This window comes from Brachyhypopomus gauderio, chromosome 9 (genome assembly GCF_052324685.1).
Source record: "Brachyhypopomus gauderio isolate BG-103 chromosome 9, BGAUD_0.2, whole genome shotgun sequence".
NCBI lineage: Eukaryota > Metazoa > Chordata > Actinopteri > Gymnotiformes > Hypopomidae > Brachyhypopomus > Brachyhypopomus gauderio.
Window position 1 is genome coordinate 23676671 of NC_135219.1, and position 23654 is coordinate 23700324.

A 23654-nucleotide genomic window follows, 5' to 3' on the forward strand; every position below is an offset into this window, starting at 1 on the left:
AGAGGAAGGTATGTACAGTCCCAGCCACAGGTTTGGACACACAAAAAAATTATATTTATTACTATTATTTTCCTCTACATTTTAGAAAAATTAAAAAGTATCAAAACAAACAAAATATGTGGTTCTGTTATGTTAATTATCTTGTGAAGAATGTTGACAGTAGAAACCTAGCCCACATTCACAAGTAGGTCTAACCAACAATAATGCTGTAATTCAACACCGTTTCTTCTTTTCACATAACTTGATTATTCTGTGAATTATTAGTGTTTCTTTTGTATTGTTGGTAACAAAAGATTCAGTTTGAAGTTTATTACTTACAATATGTCGATCCTATACGTCTGAACAGCAAACACAGCCTGCAGGTCACAGAAGCTGTGCAGAAAGGAGAAAACGTGTTTTTCTGTGATGTTGAGCGCAACCAAATCTCCAACCCAAACCAAACGCATGCAGTTATTTCCCAGAAGGCTGTTCTCACTGCCGGGGCCCCTGGGGGCCTCGTTATCTGCACATGTCTGCACTTCCTCTTCCCGGGGGAAACAAACTATTACATACTAGTCAGATATTTTTATGCACAGTACAGTAACATACCAGACATAGAATGACTAAAGGTAAATACCTAAATGTAAGTCATTAGTTTGGTTTTGTATATATTATTTTACAAAATGTATTTTCCACCTGTAGTTGGGATCCAGTATCTTGACATTAAAGACATATGTGGTGCTCTCTAGTGATGAAAACGTTAGATAATTCATGGAGCTTCTGTTCATGGTTTCATAAGGCTGGTTAAGGTTTCCCATTTTTCCAGAACCAGGCACAAAACAGCTCCTGTAATTCTGAAACAGAATATTATTACTTTTATAATGACCAAGAAATTACAATATCACATCCATAAATAATGGTATAAATATATTCACATGAATATAAACTCTGGTCAGTTTATTAAGAACACTTAATTAATGAACTACTCATTTATGCAATTATCTTGTCAGCCAATCGTGTAGCAGCAGTGCAAAACAAAATCATGCATACACAGGTCAGACAGGTCAGATAACATGGCGGTTACGGAGGCCTCTGCCCCGCTGCCCGTGTCTGGAGGACGGCCTGGTCAACAAGGCTGTTGTTGGTAATCCAAAAGCATAACTGGAGTCTGCTCCACAGCTTATAAAGAGGTCACCTCCACAAATGTGTCCTGCTCCCCAAATGGGTCACCGTGTCTGCTGCACGTGGCGATGATGGGCTCGGCCATGTTTCCCTGGATCCAGTGACATCGTCAGGCTTTTCCTGCGACTCCAGCTCTCATGAACGTGTAGGTACACCTTGTGATCTCTGGTCCCAGCGGTCGTTTTATCGGTCGGTTCTGCAGGTGTTCAAGTCTGTTTGTACGTTGATCAGATTTGGTTATTGTGTTCCTTGGGTTTTGTTCTTTTGTGCCCGTCATTGTTCCGTTTCTATCCCTGCCGTTTACACTCTCATCATTCTGTCTGCCCAGCCTCCACATTAGTTCCTCCACACAGATTAAGAGGGAATTCCTAGAACAGATGGGCATCACGGCCACCATGGAGAGGGGCTTTCACAGCAGGGCAGGGACATCCCTTTGTGGAAAGTACTATTGACAGAGCAGAGTTATCTCATGAAGGACAAACGTACCAGTGGCTGGAAAGCAGATCTGGAGAGCACTAGATCAAAGCCTCCGAGAAGATCCATCACCTTGTAGCAGGATGAAAGATGCTGGCAAGACACTTCTAACATAAATGCAACATTATCTATTTGTAACAGTCTGGTATTGGAGGCTGGACACAAGTGTGGACTCTTGAATGATTTATTAAGAAAACTACAAACACTACAGAAAACACACTGATATAATACAAAGACAAACCAAACATTAACCAAATAACAATAAAGGCAGACATTAATACACAGAATAGAGGACACAAAGGCTTAGCATAGAGAACAAGGAACAACAGGGAAACATACAGCATACAGTCTAGAGCTACTTACAATCACCAACTATACAAGAGACTAAACGCAGGACTTCAACGAGACACACCTGACAGCATGACGAGGGGGCGGAGAACATGGGTGGGGCGTGAAGTCAGACACAAACAGGTTCTCAAAGACAAAAACCAATAAATAAAATCTAAGCTAGATTGGCTGCCGAGGAGACCGTGACACTACTGCTGCACGATTAGGTTAAGTTTCAGTTTTTTTCAAGAAGATGAGTCTTCACTCAGTGTTTGAAGACAGTGAGACCCTCAGCTGTTTCCACTGCCAGTGGGAGATCATTTCACAAACTGGGCAAAAGAAGAAAGAGTCTTGGGCCTTGTCTGAATCTTGAAGTTCAAGCCAGGCTGCTACTGAAGCGTGAAGGGCTTGAGGTACGGACCATCGCTGTCATGTAGGAAGGAGCAGATCCCTGTCGTCTTTGTAGGCAAACATCAGGATTTTGATTTATTGTTTTGTTTTTTTTTTCATTTAGCAGACTTAGGCATGTAAGTAGTGCTGACCCACTCATACATAATGATGCAGTGAAATGTTAAAAAAGTAAAAAGAAATAAAGGAATTATTTATCAAAATAAATGAATAGTAATTGTTGGAGAAACACCAAGTTTGAAAGAAGAATTATAGATAATGTGAAAAGATTATCTAGAACCAGAGGTATAAACACACAGGGCAATTAACCAGAACAAAGACCCAGCTGGATATAATACAAGGACACTCAACACATGATGAGAAACAAGGGTTAAATCCAAATGGCGAAATCCTGCTGCAATTTTCCCAACCGCCCTAAAGAGTCCATAGTGGTCCACTGAAGGCTGGGTGGTCTAGGCCAGCAGGAGACCCAGAGAACATGGCTTGCAAAAGGCTGAAAAAGCCCTCTAGGTTTGTAAGCTCTTGGGCCCGTGTTCTAGGACCAAACGCAGCAATGCTTCACTCCTGAGGTCCTCAAGAGAAAAATAACTTGGAATGAAACTATGGTAATACAGCGACAACAGCAATAACAAAGACTGACGTGAAGAGCCAGGACAGGAGATATAAATACAGAGGGAAAGGATGCAGAAAGAAGACGCGTCTGGAGCCAGTACGAGGAGAAACACCTGTCACAAGATACACATGACGAGAGATGAGGGGAGAGACAGGAACCGAGGCTGAACAAAGCCACATGGTGAAAACGCTAGGAAATGAAAGAAAGAGCATGGCGCTGTCGTACTTAACGTACTGAAAACTGCAATGTAATATGTAAGGATATGACACAAGCAGGACGTGTCAAATGAGGTCATCATACCACACAAACAGGACATGTCAAATGAGGTCATCATACCACACAAGCAGGACGTGTCAAATGAGGTCATCATACCACACAAACAGGACGTGTCAAATGAGGTCATCATATCACACAAACAGGACGTGTCAAATGAGGTCATCATACCACACAAGCAGGACGTGTTAAATGAGGTCATCATACCACACAAGCAGGACGTGTCAAATGAGGTCATCATACCACACAAGCAGGACGTGTCAAATGAGGTCATCATACCACACAAGCAGGACGTGTCAAATGAGGTCATCATACCACACAAACAGGACGTGTCAAATGAGGTCATCATATCACACAAACAGGACGTGTCAAATGAGGTCCTTTATCAGTTGTGAACTGCTTCTGAAGGTCCATGAGATGAAACCATAATGTTCATTCTTTGGAGGACTAAAGATCTGAGAGCATAGATCAGTTACTTTTCCTCAAGTTTCTTTATTGGTGCTTTAGCAACAACGGACAAACAGAAGTGTTATTACTGCAGTGCTCATTACAATTAAAATACTTCAGCAATGGAAATAATTCCTCAATAAACCACCCTCAATTCTGGTGGTCTGAAGGTTTTCAGCAAAATGATCACCAAACCTTATTACATCTCTTGCAAGTCATACAACAAACAACTCCTGCAGTAATTCATGAAGAGGAATGGGTGATCACAGTTGGTCCTTTCGTGATAACTATTATATATAGTGGCTGTGTTAATAAAATGACATGCAGCACATCTAGAGTGATTGCTGTCTACAGCTCCACTATTCCTCTCATCATGTATCTCTCGATGAACAGGCCTTTAATGTGTTTGTCTCATCAGAAAATTAGTGGAGCCTCATTATAATGGGATGCAGTCTTTTACAATTTTAATTGTTAATGGTAATTTTAATATTAAAATATTAATTTTAATATTAACAGTTTTAATTGTGATGAAAGTGAGCATCCACAGAATTCGTCTTACCGTAACATTACATTATTAGTCAATACATCCATTCTTTGAACAGGTCAAATAGAGGCAAAGGCATATTTCCTTAGGAAATCCACAGCTAGGAAAATCTTGATACTTGTGTGAAATGAAGAGTGGAGAGTGTTGTACTTTAAATAAGAATGAGAGTCTGTAGGTTTATAATGAAATGTCTAAAGAGTCTAAAGAGTTATAATTATGCCAAGATGTGTTGTTCTTCACGCATATATTGCTGAGGTGGGTAGAATGGTAGCAGGACCAAAAACATCATCAGTGATACTGATGAATACTGTGCGTACAGGTCCAGTATTAAACAAAATATTTCAAATCCAACAAACACCTCTTTTTTGACTGTAGAGCCAAACTCTGAGTGCACACAGTACCTGACGATGAACACGATTTGTCTCAGCACGCTTTCAAACTGAATGACATGCTTTCTTCAGCATGTTCAGCTACACTATAGTGCCAAAAGTATTTGCTCACCTTCCTTGACTCACATATAAGCTTAAGTGACATCCCATTCATAATACATAGGGTTCAATATGACGTTTGTCCACACTTTGCAGCTAGAACAGCTTCAACTCTTCTGGAAAGGCTGTCCACAAGGTTTAGTAGTGTGTTTATTTTTGATCATTCTTCCAGAAGCGCATTCATGAGGTCACATACTGATGTTGGACCAGAAGGTCTGGCGCTCAGTCTCCACTCTAATTCATCCCAAAGGTGTTCTATTGGGTTGAGGTCAAGACTCTGTGCAGGCCAGTCAAGTTCATCCACACCAGACTCTGATATCCATGTCTTTATGGACCTTGCTTTGTGCACTGGTGCAGTCATGTTGGAAGAGAAAGGGACCAGCTCCAAACTGTTCCCACAAATTTGGGAACATGGAATTGTCCAAAATGTCTTAGTATGCTGAAGGATTCAGTGTTCCTTTCATTGTAACTAAGAGGCCAAGCCCAGCTCCTGAAAAACAACCCTAGAAACCTAAAATCCTAAAAATGCACACTAGAAATACACAGAAACAGTCCAGATAACTCCAATTTATCAATGTCAGACACAGTTGTTAGACGCAGTTGTAGTTTGCTCCCATTTTCATACCCATTTTGTACCCATACTAACTCCTCTTGTCGGTGAACAATACTTGGAATCAAAGCTCGCAGTTCTCACAGCGTTCTCAGAGAGCTTACTCTGTAAGTATCTCAGAGTGTCCATCCCAGGTCTTGCATCAAAACATGTTTTAAAAGCTTTCAAACCATCTTCGGTAGGGATAACGTAAGAATGTGTAACGTAAGAATGTGTAGGGCAGTCACACTATATCTGATACACACCTCAGGACCCCAACCCTTCTGAAGGAGAAGTCCACCAGCAAGCATCGTCTTCCACGTCTGAGCTTCCTGAAGACAGGCCACCTGCAGAGACAGAGAAACTGCTACCTCATGTGAATGAGTCTGTGAAACACACCACACACACACCCCATATCTGAACACACCACACACACACCCCATATCTGACAGAACAGGAACATCACCTGCTGCATGGTCGCAGTGAACGAATAGTCCATTCGACCAAACCTGTCCCAGACTATAAAATTGGCGTCCACGTTTCGCACAAATGTGTCTCCGTCATACCTCGGGATGTAAGAAACATTGCGGTACACAAATTGACACAAATTCACCCGATGAACTTTAAACCTGTTCAAAAGTTGATAGACATGTAGCATGTTCTTGTTTGTTGTGACCTCTTTGTTGTACTTACAGGTGAAGTTTTGGTTTAAATTCAGTTTTGTAATGCATTTTCAGCACACAGCCAAACTTCTCCCAGTTGTAGTTGACATACTGCAACAAACGTGTATAAATCTTTCAGCTGACATCACTACAGTAAAACTGTAATTCAGACGTCATGCTTACAGTCTGTACAATGATACACATATTGGCAGATTACATTAGCCTGAGATGGACCCACCAAGTCCTCCTTCTGTGGATTTCTCAGTGCTGACCTGCAAAGATTGAAGAAAAATTGTGAGTCAGTGAAAACATAAGCTGGAGACACCAGGCACCATAATGTAAACACCTCACAGCTGCTTTAATACCCAGATATCATGTTGTCTTTAAAAATATTCACCTCACAGGGTACTTCGGGTGGCCTGAAAAATAGCGCATAAATAATGTTACAAATATTTAATAATGTCTCATCTACTATAGGAAAATTGATGCAGAAGGATATACTCTTACTTTGCAACCCGGATGTGTCTATGTGGTGGGCAGCCAACATGAAAATAGGAAATCTACACAAGAGATTTATTTATCCAACAAGTTGTAGTGTGTACAGTATAAAGCAATGACCTTTACCTCTTTAAAAAAAATAAAATCTGTCTTAGATTCTATAATCACTGGCTGTTAATTCATGCCACAGCACATTTCTGTAATCTGCCTCCTGGAAAATTCTGAATGTATGAAAGAAGGATTGGGAAAAAATACAAAACCATACAACATATAAAATACATGTAAAAGGGTGACATGTAAAATGACTACTGACTGTAATACTGAAAAATGTATCTAGAAAGGAATCACTTTTCCAATTGAAATGTTAAAATTCAATTGTAAATACTGTTGAGCAAGGCTTGATGATTGATTCTGAACATTAGGTACTCTGAAATATACTGGTTGAATGTTGCAGTCACCTTATTTTGGTTGTCCACACTATACCCATTCTCCAGGTGAGTCCTCTTTTTAACTGTTAGCAGGTGTTTACTGTTGCTCAGTAACTGCACGTTTACACCTTTGTTGTCTGGACAGACGACCTGGTGGCAGGCTGCACAAAACCTAAGAAGCTTAAGCCTTCATTACCTGTTAGACTTTCACCTGGCAAACGGAGACTGCCGTTAATACTGTATGTATTGACCAGATTCAATAGTTACGTAAGAAGTGTACATTAGCCATATGGTGACTGAAACCATGACCTTTGCAATGACCTAATTGTGATATTTGGATTAAAATTGATTCTGCACTGACACTGTCTGTCTCAGAACTGTAATGTAGTGCAAACGAGCAATTTAATAGGTGGGAAAAATGCAGTGACATCTTGCCTTTACAAAGACTTTCATTGTGTACCAAATTCATACTGCACACTAATGTTATGAGATATATTCTATATACTGACCTTAATAGTAGTGGTCAGCTGACCTGAGCCCACAGCTCAGGGGCGTCCCCCTTGTTGAGGTAGTAGGCGGGTTTGTTCATGCTGTGGGTGAACGTAATGAAGGGGCAGCCGTCTGGGCCCCCCCGAGCGGCACCGCGGGACTCCGAGCGCACAGGGTAGCTCTGTGCCCGAACTCTGCCCTCCACCACGCTCAGCACAACAAACTGCACCTTTGGGTTTAGGTAGAGCGCTGTGGGTAGGCCCGGCTCTATCCAGGGGGTCATCCGCACCGGCCTCTCCACGCCCACCCTGCAGAAGAACATCACGTTGTTCTCCTTCTTTACCAACATGTTCAAGGACGAGTCTGCGGAGAGAGCAGAGAAGAGACGATGGAGGTGGTACACCACGACATGCTCGTCTTCTCTCTTCACGCTGACGTCAGTCAGACCTTCTCTAACATAAATAGATGTATAATCCAAGTTTATACAAGTAGTTGAGGATTCATCAGCCAATGAATGTCAACAGTGTTTTGTCATGATGATGTCAGACTTTTTCCATTTTTGTGTTAACACACGTTAACTAAGCGCACATGTACACTGCAACATTCTAAACAAGCAGCCTTGAGGCAACATTACTGTAGCTTTAATCTTGTCTTTCACTGCAAAAAACAAATTGATATTAATCATTGTACGTTACATTGTCACTGCCATTGTGAAGATCATTCAGATGCCCTGTTCAAACAGAACAAATAGTTACAACATCCTTTACAAATGTCATGCAATACGACCACTCACCCAAAACCACCTGGTGAATATGGCTGCCATTGGCGTCCTGGCGTAGACTAGAGGTGTTGGAAGGATGTAAGAATCCCCATCGCGTGTTATTCTGAAAACTGTAGAGTATGGCGTCTTTGTTCCACATGAGGAGGCTGGTCAGGGCTGAAGTGACCGTGACCAGCACGGCGAGGGTGGTGGGGCAGGACCCGAAAGACGCGGTCATGATGGTGGCGTTGGGCCATGACGGCATCTGGGTGTTTCTAAAATAACTGCTGTTGTTTTCCCAGTTCAAGCTTTTCCCTCCAGTGAAAAGGCAGTGGCTGGTCCATGTGATGACCGTGGCCAGCTCCACATTCTACAAACGTTGCAGAGATGTTTCATCACAGCAGATCACAGGGAAAGAAAAACACTAGACATGGGATCCAAAAGTCAGACTTCACTACCAAGAACTGAATTTGGCACTGGGATCTTTATTCAGCACTCAAGAGAACAATTCGAGCTGCTTCACTAAATTGTTTTGAGCCCTGACATTGTTAGAAACAGCTGGAAAATATTTTTTCTTCAATATGAAATATGTTAAGTGTGACTAATGCCTGACACCACCTTATTCTTGGAAACAACACTTTTATATCACATATGCTTTTAAAAGTTTAAGAGTTTAAGAATGTTTTAAAATATAGCTTGCTTTGACAATTTCTTAAAACAATTTTCATCAAGTTTCATCAAGGCTGAAATCCTGGATCCAGTATTCCCCCCCAAACCCCCATAGGCTCATTGGTATGTTCTGCCGTGTGCCCGATTGTGGTTGTGTGGTTGTCACTGTTGTTGTTGTGCTGTTGTCTTTCTCGTTGTTGCCACTCCCCCTTGTTAGTTTACCTTCTGTTAGATGTTTCATATGTGTCTCATTTTCCCCTCGTTAATATGTTCATGTTTTGCTCTCCGCTGTTGGTCTTTGAATGTGTCAAACTTTTGTCTGCGTCAATAAATGTAATATTTGTGTACCGCTCTCTCGCTTATGACGTGGACGTATTGGGACAGACAGACAGACAGACACTGCTACAAGGGGAAGGCGAGAGCATCACCACTCTCCAGTCCTGGCCTTCTCCAACCTTGGGGTCAAGAGGGACGATCCTGGGGTGCCAAGCCTTCAACCCCCAGGAGGAAGACTCTCTGGAGGTCTTTGAGGGGGGGCCGTGCTGTTCCTGGGCCAGGACCTTCCATGCTACCCGGAGCCTTCAAGGGAGGGCACCATCTGCTGGGAGACTCCTCCCAGAGTTCTCCGTCTGGGGTGAGGAGAAGGCTTGACCAGTCACCGCAGTACCAGGACAGGAGAGACTCCATGTTAATACGTGTGCAGGAACTGGATCGGCCAGCACACCCGTCACTCAGACAGATCCCTGCAACTGCTGCTGTGGATGACCGTGGTGCATCTAGACCTTGTTGACTGTTAAGTGTACCAAACACACGGGTCTAGTACCAAACACACGGGTCTAGTACCAAACACACAGGTCTAGTCACTCCACCCTCTGTTTGCTCCCTCATTTTCACTGATTTCCCCTCGTTATTGTATTTAAACCTTCATGTTTTGTCCTCTGTTGTCCGTCTTTACATGTTTCATGCGTTTGTCTGCGTTAATTAATGTTAATGTTGCACCTCCCAGATTCCCCTCACTCGCACACGACCTATCATGACATCTTGAATACACACACACAATTTTGAAAAGGTGTACAAAGTTTTCAGTTTCATAGGAAGGGATTTCTCAAAGACTTTGTGTTCTTGTAATAGTAATAATAACGGCAATAATAATTATAAAAATATATAGTTCAAAACAAACATTTTTCCTTGACCTGATCCACATGTGAATAGTGCTATGTGTGGGAAAACAGGCCAAACCCTTTTTTAAAAAAAAAAACCTCAAAGTTCTTAAAAAAATACAAAAGTATCACAGAAGGCTGTAATGGGACTGTCCTGATCTGGGAGGGGTAGTGATCCACAGAGCGCCCTCTGAACTTCAGGCCTCTGACTCCCTCACTCAACAGCTTCACTGCGTCCATCCTCAACACTCCGTCCTCACTGGCCCTCCAGAGCAGAGCGTCTCCTGTGCGGAAAATAATACCGTTCTCCAGCAAAACGGCATCGTCCACTGTGAAGTGACCCTGGGGAGGAACAGGCAGCTCGCCCGGGTCCACCATCACCTCCTGGTGGGAGCGGAATGAGTCCTCAGTCAGTCAGAAGCAGAGTTCTGTGGGGCGCACGTGTCCCACACCACAGAGAGCTGGCTTCCTCCAGCCAGATGAACTGGCACCTCCGGGCCTCCGTATAGGTTGTGTGGCACTGCCCAGCAAAATGTGTGTTGACTGGGAGCAACAAACTGTTGCCATAAAGACACTGGTTGTCCAAATACAGAAAACCTGTTGAACCTGTCAGGAACCAGAGTTTCCCAGTACCTGTAAAGTGCCATACATGTAAAAACATCAGCATTCCCTCATCACACAAGTGGCACTGCTATCTTCTGGATGTTACTGACAACTACTTGCAGCTAAGAAACATTTTGCCAAAGGATGAACCATATTTCTTACAATTGACTGGTAAAATAACTCTGATAAGCTTCTGTGCTCAAAGAGATCACAATCTCTGGGAATTGTCCCTTCTTGAAGAACTGTTTAGTAATATACTGGGATAGCTGCAAAAAAGATATTAAATAAAATTCATTTAATATGTATACATGAACATCCGTTAATTAATAGGTACATTATCCTCTAAATAACATGTACTTTGCCCTTCAAAACAAATCTCCAAAAAGGGAACCCAACTGCTGAAGGCACCAGTGCTGTATTGTTGAGTTCAGCTGGGTCAGCATCATCAGGATTAATGATCCACAATCTAGCAACCTAACAGAAACGTGAAACTAGAATGGAGCATATGGTCTGAGGAGATCACATACATGTGTGGTATATTATTACAGATTCTTTAAATGAGGCAAAAACAACTAATTATGAATATATTATCAGATACCAGACTAACCCAGAGTTAAGATGGTGAAGAAACACTAATGAAACACAAAAAACACCAATTGGGTCAATGGCAAATACCTGTTTATTAGGATAACAGCATACCATGTGAAACCGAAGACTGAGTTGCTAATGAACAGAGAGCGTTCTTCCTCTCCCACAGAGTTCTGCTCGTGAAAAGCCAAGAATACAGTTCCAGTTAGCTCTAGTTGAACATTATGATAAAATCAAGTTTAAATAATGGAAAACATTATGGAGTCCCACTGCCTACTCCAAAACATGTGGCTCAACTCATAATGTAATTCCTGTCGTCATGACACTGTTCAGGTGTTTTAGGTAAACCAGAATATAAAACGTGCTGTGTGTGTGTTAAGAGTCACTACACACTTACAGAAACCAGCGGGTTTATGGTTGTAAATCCACACATTTTGCACTTCATGAAAGCACTGGGTGAGCTGAAATACAGCAAAGATGCAATAGAAAAGACAAAAGTCAGTTTGAATAAAACTTCAAATTTCCAATAAATAAATACAGGGTCAGGTATCGGAAGGTAAATACTAAGATCTCCTTTTATCTTAATGCCTTCTTGATGCCAGAGGTCAGAGGAGAATGGCCAGACTGGTTCGAGCTGATAGAACGGCAACAGTAACTCAAATACCCAGTCGTTACAACCGAGGCATGCAGAAGAACATCTCTGAACACACAACACGTCGAACCTTGAGGTGGATGGGCTACAGCAGCAGAAGACCACACCAGGTGTCACTCCTGTCAGCTAAGAACAGAAAACTGAGGCTAAAATTCACACAGACTCACCAAAATTGGACAATAGAAGATTGTAAAAACGTTGCCTGGTCTGATGAGTCTCAATTTCTGCTGCGACATTCGGATGGTAGGGTCAGAATTTGGCATCAACATGAAATCATGGATCCATCCTGCCTTGTATCAACAGTTCAGGCTGGTGGTGGTGGTGCAATGGTGTGGGGGATATTTTCCTGGCACACTTTGAGCCCATTAGTACCAATTGAGCATCATGTCAATGCCACAGTCTACCTGAGTATTGTTGCTGACCATGTCCATCCCTTTATGACCACAGTGTACCCATCTTCTGATAGCTACTTCCAGCAGGATAATGTGCCATGTCATAAAGCGTGAATAATCTCAGACTGGTTTCTTTAACATGACAATGAGTTCACTGTACTCGAATGGCCTCCACAGTCACCAGATCTCAGTCCAATAGAGCACCTTTGGGATGTGATGGAACAGGAGATTCACATCATGGATGTGCAGCCGACAAATCTGCAGTAACTGTGTGATGCTATCATGTCAATATGGACCAGACTCTCTGAGGAATGTTTCCAGTACCTTGTTAAATCTATGCCATGAAGGATTAAGACAGTTCTGAAGACAAAAGGAGGTCCAACCAGATACTAGCATGGTGTACCTAATAACGTGCCCTTGAGTGTGTGTGTGTGTGTGTATAATAATGACATCGTTGATGCCGACAGGGTTGAGGTGAGCAGGTCTCTGCCCCTAGAGTTCGACCGAGTGGGTCTGGGACTTGTATGATCAGTTCTTCCAGAATCAGCTAGATGTTTCACTCACCAGGATCTAGGGTCCTACTGACAGGAAGCATCTACTCCCTGCCCTTCTCCGCCACTGGTTGGCATCCCCTCAGAATTGTGTGGCGTGGTGTCATCTCGTCCTGCACCGCCAACATACCCGTCTTTGCCACCTCTCACTCAGGGGTCACTCAGCAGCAGCTGCTCGGAGGCTGGCTGGTGTTGTGAGCTGACTCTTGTACACCAACTCGTGCCTCGACTCTTCTAGCAACGGTGTTCCTGCTGGGGATGTCTGCTGAACCACCGGCATCTGCCACTCTCTGCAAGCAGCCGATTGGCGGATAGCGCCAACATCTCCTGAAATGTCACTGCAGGGCTGTTGTCAATGCAGCGAGATCGTCATGCTTCAGCAATTGTGCTTTCCCATCCAGTGTCAGATGTAAAGTTATTATGTCATGCAGCTACTCGCAGGTGTTTGGAGTGTGGCTCCCGAGAAGCTTTGCCATTGCAGCATGGCAGTCAGATGTCACTCTCTCTGCCATTGTCCCTCTCAGAGCAGGCTCTAGTGGAGGGCTTCTCACCTCTCCATCTTCTCCAACCAGCCATCTCGTTATTGGCTGGCCAGACGCAGCAGGCAGAGGGCAAACTTAGCACATCATAGCACCGTGTTCCATCATAGACCGCTTCTTTTTCTCCCTGTCTGCTCTCAAAGTCTTCAATGCATTAACACAAACCATCTCAATTCAGCAACAAAATCGCAATCGGTGGTAGAGAACACAGAGCAATAACTGCTCCAATAACTGCTCTTTATTCACAACACAATCTTTAACAAGGTGCACACAGCAAGAGGAGAGGCTCAAACAAATACCAGCACTAACATCAATCTCAGTTCAAAAGAGCACAATACCAGAGATAGCTAAAATATTGCCTTGCACCCCCAAACTCACACATATGACATCATGAACACCAAATAGGAGGTTGACTCATAGTTATATAGTTAAACCGAGCTGGGGTATTCCCACTCATAAAAAGAGGATCCTTCATACACTAGAAAAATCTGTAACAAACATGGACATATATAGTAGCTCCGGTTTATGATTACAGTTTTTGACGACTGCTAACGTGCATTTCCCAATACTTGTGATACATTGTCAAAACTCTAAACACAGCAACACATTGACCTCACACAAATAGCCAAATAGTTAATATAGTGTTCAAAAGCGCATTTTCTTTACTAAATAACAACTCTGCATTTCACAATGCAAACAACTTTGTTAAAACACAGCAAACCTGGTTCAGTATCCAATCATTCTTTCAAACACTAGCACATATTCTCTTTTCGAGATGAACATAGTCAATCACTGCACAACCACTGTAAAAAAACTAACATTTGATGGCAATACAGAAACAATATTACATGTAATATTTTACCCTCTCCCAGCAAACAACAGACATTTTACAGTAACATCTGTTGTTTTCTTAGTCAGTTCATTTTTACTGTAATCCGCTTCATTTAGACTTTTTTTTTCAAATGTGTGCATTTTTGGCAACATACTGTCTACACAATGAGTGATATTTATTGTTAGGTACTATATGGAATGTAGATTAGGAGTCAGTAACAGTTTTGCAGTAAAGGGTATATTTTACTGTATTAGGGACATTACTGTAAATTGTGGCCTAACCCAAAAAATAATTATCGTAATTGTAAACATAATTAGCCATGGTCCCATATGTGTAAAAATACACATATACAAAAAAAGCCACACAAGGGGGAAAAACAGAATACAAAACTGGACAGTCTTGTTATGTGTAATGTAAGTGGTCTTCAGCAGTTGGCCACATGTTTTCATCCACATCACATCTGATGTTGGCCCTTGCCATGCACCTGGGAAAGAAAAGCTTGGTATGCCTTATTCACCCCTGGCAGTCTTCAGGTGAAATGTCTCTGCAGCCGGGATCCATTGCATGCAGAAGGGACATTTGGTCATGGGGCCGATGATCATACACCTTCCACCTCCAGACTGAAAAAAGTTCCTTAGTGGGGTTGAGGAAAGGTGAGATGGGCGGGAGGAAAAGGGACATCACTCTTGGATGGTCTATAAACTAGTTTGTGATGACATGAGAATGACAAAATGCTACATTGTCCCATCACAAATGTCCTCGTGTTTCCTCCCACCTGTTCCCTTTCTGCTTCTGGAACCAGTTGTTGGTAGAGTTCATTCAAAAACGAAAGAAGGAGGTCACTGTTATAGGGACCAATCTGGCATTTGTGAAGGACCAAACCAGCACTTGAGATTGCAGGACAAATTGTTATATTTGCTCCTCTCATTACACATTACATTACTGTACTTCATTTTATTGACCTATATGTGCAAAAAATGTGTACAACAGTAATAACTTTTCAGCTGCCTTTGTTTTTGCAGAACTTGGCATTTTATACGATATTTAACGTTTTGAACCTTAGGTTTTCATTTTTGGCATGCTGTGTACAAGCAATTGTAAATAAGACAAAAACAATCCAGAATTTTGTTATTGGATAACCTTGTGTGTATAGAAAATGTAAGCATTATAAAAACATGTATATTGACTGCATTTTGTGCCATAACAACATGAATTGAACTAATAGTATAGCCACTGAAAACTGATGTTGTGTTCACTGTGTTTGGAGTTTTGAAAATGTGACTACAGATTGCACAAACGCACGTTAGCAGTCGTCAAAAACTGGATTTTTGAGTCGGTGTAACTCAATATATCACGGCTCAATCGTTAACTAGTTAACTGTAACTGTTGATTAACTCGCTAGGTCAAAATTGACCGTTACTTGCAGACGAGAATCGGGTGAATATATCTTGTTCCAAAATATTATGGTACCTGAAAAGAATCATTTCAGTGGTTAAACAATACAACTATTTTAAACATTAACCTAGTAAACTACATTTTATGCGTTTAATATTTAATATAGCTTGCTAGCTGGGTTAGGTAGCAGCTAGGTTAACAAATTGGTCAACTTAGGTGATTGTATTTTTACCTCCAAACCGTATAACCAATTTTGAAGCGTAATAGGAGTGAATATACGTACAGTAGATATATTAGGTCCATTTGTATTTAAATGTTCTAAGATTATAGGTTGTAAATATCTACCGCCTAAAACGAACAAATTTGTAAATGTAAGTAAAAAGCCAGATGGCGATTTTTAAACATCATCCTTAACTAACAGAATACGTCACCCAGCTCCGTTCACCTGAGCTTGACCTGTGAGCCTTACCTGTGAGCTTGACCTGTGAGCCTTACCTGTGAGCCTGACCTGTGAGCTTGACCTGTGAGCCTTACCTGTGAGCCTTACCTGTGAGCTTGACCTGTGAGCCTTACCTGTGAGCTTGACCTGTGAGTTTGACCTGTGAGCCTTACCTGTGAACTTGACCAGTGAGCCTTACCTGTGAGCCTTACCTGTGAGCTTGACCTGTGAGCTTGACCTGTGCGCCTTACCTGTGAGCTTGACCTGTGAGCCTTACCTGTGAGCTTGACCTGTGAGCTTGACCTGTGAGCCTTACCTGTGAGCTTGACCTGTGAGCTTGACCTGTGAGCCTTACCTGTGAGCTTGACCTGTGAGTTTGACCTGTGAGCCTTACCTGTGAACTTGACCTGTGAGCCTTACCTGTGAGCCTTACCTGTGAGCTTGACCTGTGCGCCTTACCTGTGAGCTTGACCTGTGAGCCTTACCTGTGAGCTTGACCTGTGAGCCTTACCTGTGAGCTTGACCTGTGAGCTTGACCTGTGAGCCTTACCTGTGAGCTTGACCTGTGAGCTTGACCTGTGAGCCTTACCTGTGAGCTTGACCTGGGAGCTTGACCTGTGAGCTTGACCTGTGAGCCTTACCTGTGAGCTTGACCTGTGAGCTTGACCTGTGAGCCTTACCTGTGAGCTTGACCTGTGAACTTGACCTCTGAGCTTGACCTGTGAGCCTTACCTGTGAGCTTGACCTGTGAGCTTGACCTGTGAGCCTTACCTGTGAGCTTGACCTGTGAGCTTGACCTGTGAGCCTTACCTGTGAGCTTGACCTGTGAGCTTGACCTGTGAACTTGACCTGTGAGCTTGACCTGTGAGCCTTACCTGTGAGCTTGACCTGTGAGCTTGACCTGTGAGCCTTACCTGTGAGCTTGACCTGTGAGCTTGACCTGTGAACTTGACCTGTGAGCTTGACCTGTGAGCCTTACCTGTGAGCTTGACCTGTGAGCTTGACCTGTGAGCCTTACCTGTGAGCTTGACCTGTGAGCTTGACCTGTGAGCCTTACCTGTGAGCTTGACCTGTGAGCTTGACCTGTGAGCCTTACCTTTGAGCTTGACCTGTGAGCTTGACCTGTGGACTTGACCTGTGAGCTTGACCTGTGAGCTTTACCTGTGAACTTGACCTGTGGCTCATATTATCTGGATATATTATAAACCTTGAGTTCCTAATAGGCATGTTAAGTATGCCCATATTTTCCTTTAACTGCACACACCCCACGTACCACAGAAAAATTATTTTATTCGGCATTGACTGTAGCCGCATAGCAGCGGGAATATTCTGATACTGCGTAAATCTGATCTGAATGATAGATCCCTTGAAGCTCACACCTGGGTGTTAGATCTACTCATTCATAAAACGGTCATAAATATTAGAGTTCAAATTATTCTATGCCCAAGCTTGTAATTATTGGATAACATTGCTTCCTATGGGGAAAGAGGTATCGTTGATATCGTACTAACCACCTTAGGCATTTATCAGTAGAAAGTATAAAATCTAAGTTAACGTTTTAGCCAAAAAGGTTTTGGAATAAATGGTTTTATCTTTGTATTCTTTCTACGTTACGTGAAATTACATTTAAACTTCAAAAATATTTATTTGTGTCTGTAAGCTTAAGATGTATGTCATTTAGGCCTGGCTAATCTTTCAGAATAGGCTTATATTTACTTCCTTCTAAATAATAATAATAATAATAATAATAATAATAATAATAATAATAATAATAATAACCATTATTATTATTATTATTATTATTATTATTATTATTATTATTATTATTATTATTATTATTATTATTATTATTATTATTATTATTATGCAATTTTTGTTAGTGTAATTTTGGGAAAATCTCTCCTTTCTCCCTTTGGAAATGGCTATTTCACCTTGCCGTCGCTAGAGGGCTATGTCTACAAATAAATGATAACGCCAAGGAAATCATATTATGTAGGCTAACCTTTAGCTCAAAAATTCCAGTTCACGATTTTAAGCGTCATAAATCACGTTTACGTTGGCATAGTCTTTCTTTATTTCCAGTTTGGCCTATTATTATTATTATTATTATTATTATTATTATTATTATTATTATTATTATTATTATTATTATTATTATTATTATTATTATTATTATTAATATTATCATTATTATCATTATTATTATTAGATTACTGCTATTACTATGAGTCTAATACCGCCAAAGAGTGGTCTACCCCAAACATGATGTTTAGGCTACAGAATTTTCTTGCTATGAGGGAAAATGTAATTTTAATTAAACGTATCTCATTTATTGACGAGGGTGTTCACGGATTTCCGCGCAATGAGGGACCTGCGTTGTGAATGTGCTCCGGTTTGTCTTAACCTGGGATTAATAGATGAGAATAACCGTCACCACAAAGGCATGCAGAAGTTTCCAGACGTGCCTCCCCAAACATGAAGACGTTACATGAAGATCCGCACACACGCTGGATGTCGTAAGAGCTCACAGTGTAACCAGAGTTGGGCTCAGCCCCCTATTAAGTAGCCCATAGTGGAGAGATTCGTCCCATTTGGAAAGAGGCTTCCTATCTGGGACGTCCCGACACGGGAGTCATACCTCCTCCTCCGAACCAGTTCATCATACCGGTGTCTCGGAACAACTTGTGATTCCCAATATAACATTAAACCAGAAAGTGCATCAGGTCAGCAAATCAGCATCATTTCCATTCTGATTAGCACGATTTGTGGTGTATTAATATTTTTTGGATATTGTCTGGAATTTTGGTAAGTGCTTAAAAATTTAAAAATTTTTTAAATGTATCTTAGTACGTGGTGTCTTAACATATTTTAGTAGCACAAAATTAGGTTTTTTATAGATTACTTGTGTATTTCTACCAACAGAGTCAGACAGAAGCCTGTCAGGAAAAATTCTGTTCGCAACGAATTGCCTTAGTGAGCCCATGTTAAACAAACGTGGAAATTCACAGGAAAGCTGTTTTATTACTGCCAAGTTTTATACCTATGAATTAACTCGCTTACCATTATTTTTATAATTTTAAGATTTACTTGACCTGTTTATATTATTTGAAGATTTCTTATCCAGGTGTAAGTAGGTTTTCTGTTACATGCGGTTAATTCTAGACTAAAGAGTTATAGACTAAAATATTTGCTTTGCAACGTTTTCTCGAATTAACCAATGGGTTAAATCTGGATATCTGTAATCATTTGCACCTTCAGGCAATGTTCAAAAAGCCAAAGATATCCTGATGAAGGTGCCAGGTACCCCTCACATGCGGGAATGACACTAGATATTTAACCTGCACCCTTCGGTAGGAGGCGCGCGCTCTGCGTGCTGCACGCGCCCAAAGATCTTTAACACAACTTTCCAGTCTGTTGGCAAATTTCAGAATTTGAGTGATGTTGAATCTTTGGGTTGAGAGTCATAAAATAGTGCATTTTTTTAACTTTTGAAATGCAAATATTTATTTGCATGTAGTCTTAGTTCCTGGGTGCAGATTGATGTCCCTGATCTGATCAGGTTGTGCATTGATGACTTACACGTGTAAGTGTCTGGTGCTGGTGTTGTAGATCCATGATCTGCTGAGACGCAGCTGTGAGGATGAAGACCAGGCTGTCCGTGGCAGCGTTTGCCTGCATTACGGTGGCAGTGCTGTCGTATGTGAATGCACAGAATGAAGGTAAAACGACACTCATCACTTTCTCTCTTCATCTTAACTGAACTCTGTTATTTCTCTCTTTCTTCTCACTCCCGTCTCTGTGATAGTGGTGCGAGTTATCTCGACCCTGAAATAAAATAATTAGCTACTACTTAGCTAATTATAATATTATAATAATAACTACTTGTTTCTTGTTAGTTAAATAAATGTATGTCCACTACAAGAAGCATTCGTTTTTTTAATCTTTAATCCCACCATAAAGTGCGTGTGCTCTTGATGCATACGCGTTACAGTTGATTTGATTCCTATATGTTCCTATATTCCTATATGTTCCTATATTCCTATATTTCGATCAAAAGGCTGCGCTGGATTTAATTGGATAAATATTACGAGTTTAATGGCTAGATCTACGTTGAATGAATAAAACACAAAAATAAAACAAAATGTTCAGTAAAAGTCCTCATGATACAGTTTACCTGAGGGACGTGTCAAAGCGACGTGCTCTGCCTGCACTATGTGTCCAGGAAATACTGTAATATGTCATTTAGACACTAGGTGGAGAAACGTTAGAATTAAGACGTATTTAGAAAATAATCGATAAGTAACCGTTGTAATAAAATAAAATTGAAAAAATTAAGTAGTCCCTTTTCGGCAATATAAAAAAAAATTAAGAAGAACATAACTTTCTCTTAATCATTCTGTATGTTTATTCTTGCAGTTTATTGGCCCAAGTTTTTTCCTCTGTTTATGGGGCCCGGATCATAGAAAACATTGAAAATGTATAAAGATTAGGCAGTATGACAATTACATTGTTCAAATGTAATTAAAATAAAAAAATATTAATTAAAAAGTATGCATGTTCAAATGTAATTAAAATAAACAATTGATATTAAAGTCAGTCAGGTTGTTCAAACAGCAGTCAAACACCTCATACTTGAAGGAAATGTAGTTCTTAGAAAAAGGAAACATTGACATGGTTCACGCCATCTTCATGGAGTGGTGGAAGTCTTATTTGAACAGCCTGGATGGATGGAAACGGCCTTCGTGAAACAGAGGTTGTGACTGGACTTCATCACAGCGACGTGTAACAGCACAATGCAAAGCATTACTGGTGTTCAGTGGACAGCAGAGTGGAATATTTTAGCTGCCTTCATCTTCAGATCAGTCTGGAGGCCAAGTTTCCTCCTCATGTCTCGTCTCTCTTATGGAACAGAATACGGGGTTCACAAATCACATTTTTTATCGATTTCTTTAAAGAGAGTAACTTCATTTTAGCACGTGTGGTTTTACCTGATAAATGGTGAAAATTATCTGACGAGTGTATGTTGATGAGGTTTACTCTTATGGAGATGGCCCCTCACTGTGGTGAGTTATAATAGATATATGAGGACTCGGGTGACGTCATGAGACGTTCTTATCATAGCTTATGATCTCACTCGCTTTAAACGTGGGAGCCAAACACATCTCCGAGACTGATAAACTGCTAACAAAGAAAAAGCCTGACCGCTAACAAACTCATCACAGATATGGACAGTTTTCCGTTACATATTCTACACACTAAAATTTCACGTTATTCCAAAACACTGGGATTGCGTTCCGGCAGTCGAATGGCCTGGATCGGCTTGGAGAGGCTGGAATAAGGGTTGTTGCCCTGGCAACGCACGGGCAGCCCTGGGCGTGGCTGAGAGTTATAGGGTTGGGGGGGCCAATGGAGTCAGAATTGGAGGCCACCGTCAGAGTTGAATTGGTCAACCAGGTTGGTGGGTCTTATTTTTTATATCCCTGCCCTGGTAAACTTTGGCCCTGGTCCCATTTTGGACTGATGCCAAGGCTTCGAAAAATATTTTATTGTGATATTCCTAACACACATATCCATACACACACATCCATACACACACATCCATACACACACATATCCATACACACACATCCATACACACACATCCATACACACACATCCATACAGACATGAGTAAACACGTTTCCCACTGCCAAACGTTCTTCACAGAGAGCCGCCACGTCACACAACACTCAAGAATATCACTTTGAAATATTTCAAAAATAATTTCTCCGTGTAGTTCGTCTTGTACATGGATTCCCTTCAAGTTGTTCCAAACAACTTTTCATGTACATGTGCATTGGCCAGACCCTGCCGGTGTCTGCTCAATGTGACCAACTTTGCATTTTGTCTAGATTTTTGTCATCGTTTGTTTTTGTTTGTTTCACTTGTCTTATTTTAATATCATACAAATGTGCGTCTTCGTTTTAGTTGTGTCATTTACTTTAATGATCAAAAGAATGTACTCAAGGGTCACCACTGACGCTGTATATTCTTTTAAGAGGTTTGCAATGGATTGTCATCCTAGTCCACCCTGTGTTCAACACGAACGGTTATATTGTATTTTAATGTGCAGTAGTGTACGTGACATGACACTCTTCCATTGTACAATCAACAGTTCAATACGTTTCTTTGGAACCAGCAGTTCACCACAGTAATTTCAGCTGTGTTGGACGGGCTGAAATGGCTGCATGAGAGCTGTGTTTTTGGCACTGTGTTTTTGGCACTGTTCTATTTTGTGGATCACCTGTTTTGGTTTGTGTCCGTGCTTGAGAAGTCTGGCCCATCAGCCCGACGGCTCAAACTTGTCATTTTGATCCAAAATGGCATTTCTGTCGTCTTCTTCGTTTTTTAAAACCGTGTCTGCCCCAACAATGAACATGCTGGCTTCACATCTGAAGTGTTGGTCATTGTGTTCCTGCTAACGCACTTGTGTTTGTGTGTCTTTTTACTATTACAAAATACATGTATGTCCTGATCGCCCTGAATATTGACTTGAACTACTTCCTATTTTCACAGTAATGCCACCATCAGATTTGAGATTTAAAATATTAAATGAAAACACAGTAGAAATGACATGGAGGCGTCCTCTGACCAGGATAGAGGGCTTTAGAATACACGTGGCATCAGATACAGGTGAGTAGTTAATTTGGTGGGGCTCATGGTGAGACGTTCAGTGGTTGGCTATTCTGGTGTCATTAGTACGATGCACACTGATACTTTCTAAATATCAACAGGGAAAATCTGAATACATTTATAATGCATCTTGTCAAATCAAACACAACTCATTATTACATTACATTGTTATATTATTTATGGATTTCCTTCTGCTTATTTTAGTTAAAATGTTCATTTGCATAAAATAATCTGGTTATTTACGTTTTTCTGGCCCTACCACAGATGAACCTGTGAAAGAGTTTACACTTCCTGCCTCTGCAACAAAAACCTCAATCAAGGATTTAACTCCCGATGTGGATTATGTAGTAACGATATCATCATATTCCAGATCACAAGAGAGTTTACCCATCTCTGGCCAAATCACAAGTAAGTCATATGCTGGTTGAAGCTGTTGTGTGGTGTTTTCATTGTTCTTTGGAGAATTAATGATTCATTCTTTCTTTATTTTAGTCCAGTCGAGTGGCTCAGAAGGAGGTCCCAGACGACCACAAGTTTCAGATGCAGTTAGTGAGTACATTCTCTCTTTTCTCTCTCTCCTTCTCTCCACCCCTAATTCATCATTGCGTTTGGCCTCTTGCTGAGCTTGTCCGGTTCCTCTGTAATCGTTATAGTGTTTAGAAGTGGCCCTTTGTGCTCTCGCCTACCTTGCTGTAGTCGTGAAAGCCTTTATGGCGTTTCCCACCATGATAAAGTGAGTCAGGCTGTGCCTGAGGTCAGTGGGTGAATGTTTTAAGCGCTTGTGTGTGCGCCCCTCACGTGCCTGGGGTGAGTGATGACGATCTTCTGAAACCTGGAAGAGAAGAACCTTGCAACCCTCAGCAGCTCCTCCACTCATCTTCCTGATTAGGCAAAAATGAGCAAATGAGTGAAAATCGTCAGCGCTTTTCCACTGGCATGGTGCGAGTGCTGGTGCCAAAATCTTGAATGTTTCTGTGGTTTCACCACAAAAAACGATTGGC

At 41.4% G+C, this 23654-nt stretch overlaps 2 protein-coding genes across 9 annotated transcripts in view; one reads left to right on the plus strand and one right to left on the minus strand.

The window, feature by feature from the left end:
- Positions 1-314: 314 nt before the first annotated feature.
- LOC143522395 (cation channel sperm-associated auxiliary subunit epsilon-like) lies at positions 315-13056 on the minus strand. Its single transcript, XM_077016129.1, is given in 17 exon segments — positions 315-372; positions 676-833; positions 5591-5671; positions 5791-5890; positions 6018-6097; positions 6225-6258; positions 6352-6405; positions 6494-6546; positions 7445-7764; positions 8195-8531; positions 10141-10406; positions 10409-10623; positions 10744-10859; positions 10990-11059; positions 11269-11354; positions 11579-11642; positions 12938-13056. Coding segments are annotated over 17 exon segments (2211 nt in total).
- A 5489-nt stretch (positions 13057-18545) lies between these two features.
- The window catches only part of col12a1b (collagen, type XII, alpha 1b), a 74126-nt gene continuing 69017 nt past the window's right edge, over positions 18546-23654 (plus strand). For 5 of the 8 annotated variants that reach the window (XM_077018053.1, XM_077018055.1, XM_077018054.1 and 2 more), the window contains exons 1-5: positions 18546-18704; positions 19591-19700; positions 22537-22653; positions 22918-23061; positions 23146-23202. In XM_077018053.1, coding sequence (XP_076874168.1) covers positions 19622-19700; positions 22537-22653; positions 22918-23061; positions 23146-23202 — 397 coding nt within the window. In that variant the 5' untranslated portion in view covers positions 18546-18704; positions 19591-19621. Of the gene's footprint in view, positions 18787-19590; positions 19701-22536; positions 22654-22917; positions 23062-23145; positions 23203-23654 lie in introns of all 8 variants that reach the window. The other 3 variants (XM_077018050.1, XM_077018056.1, XM_077018057.1) reach the window with 3 other exon arrangements.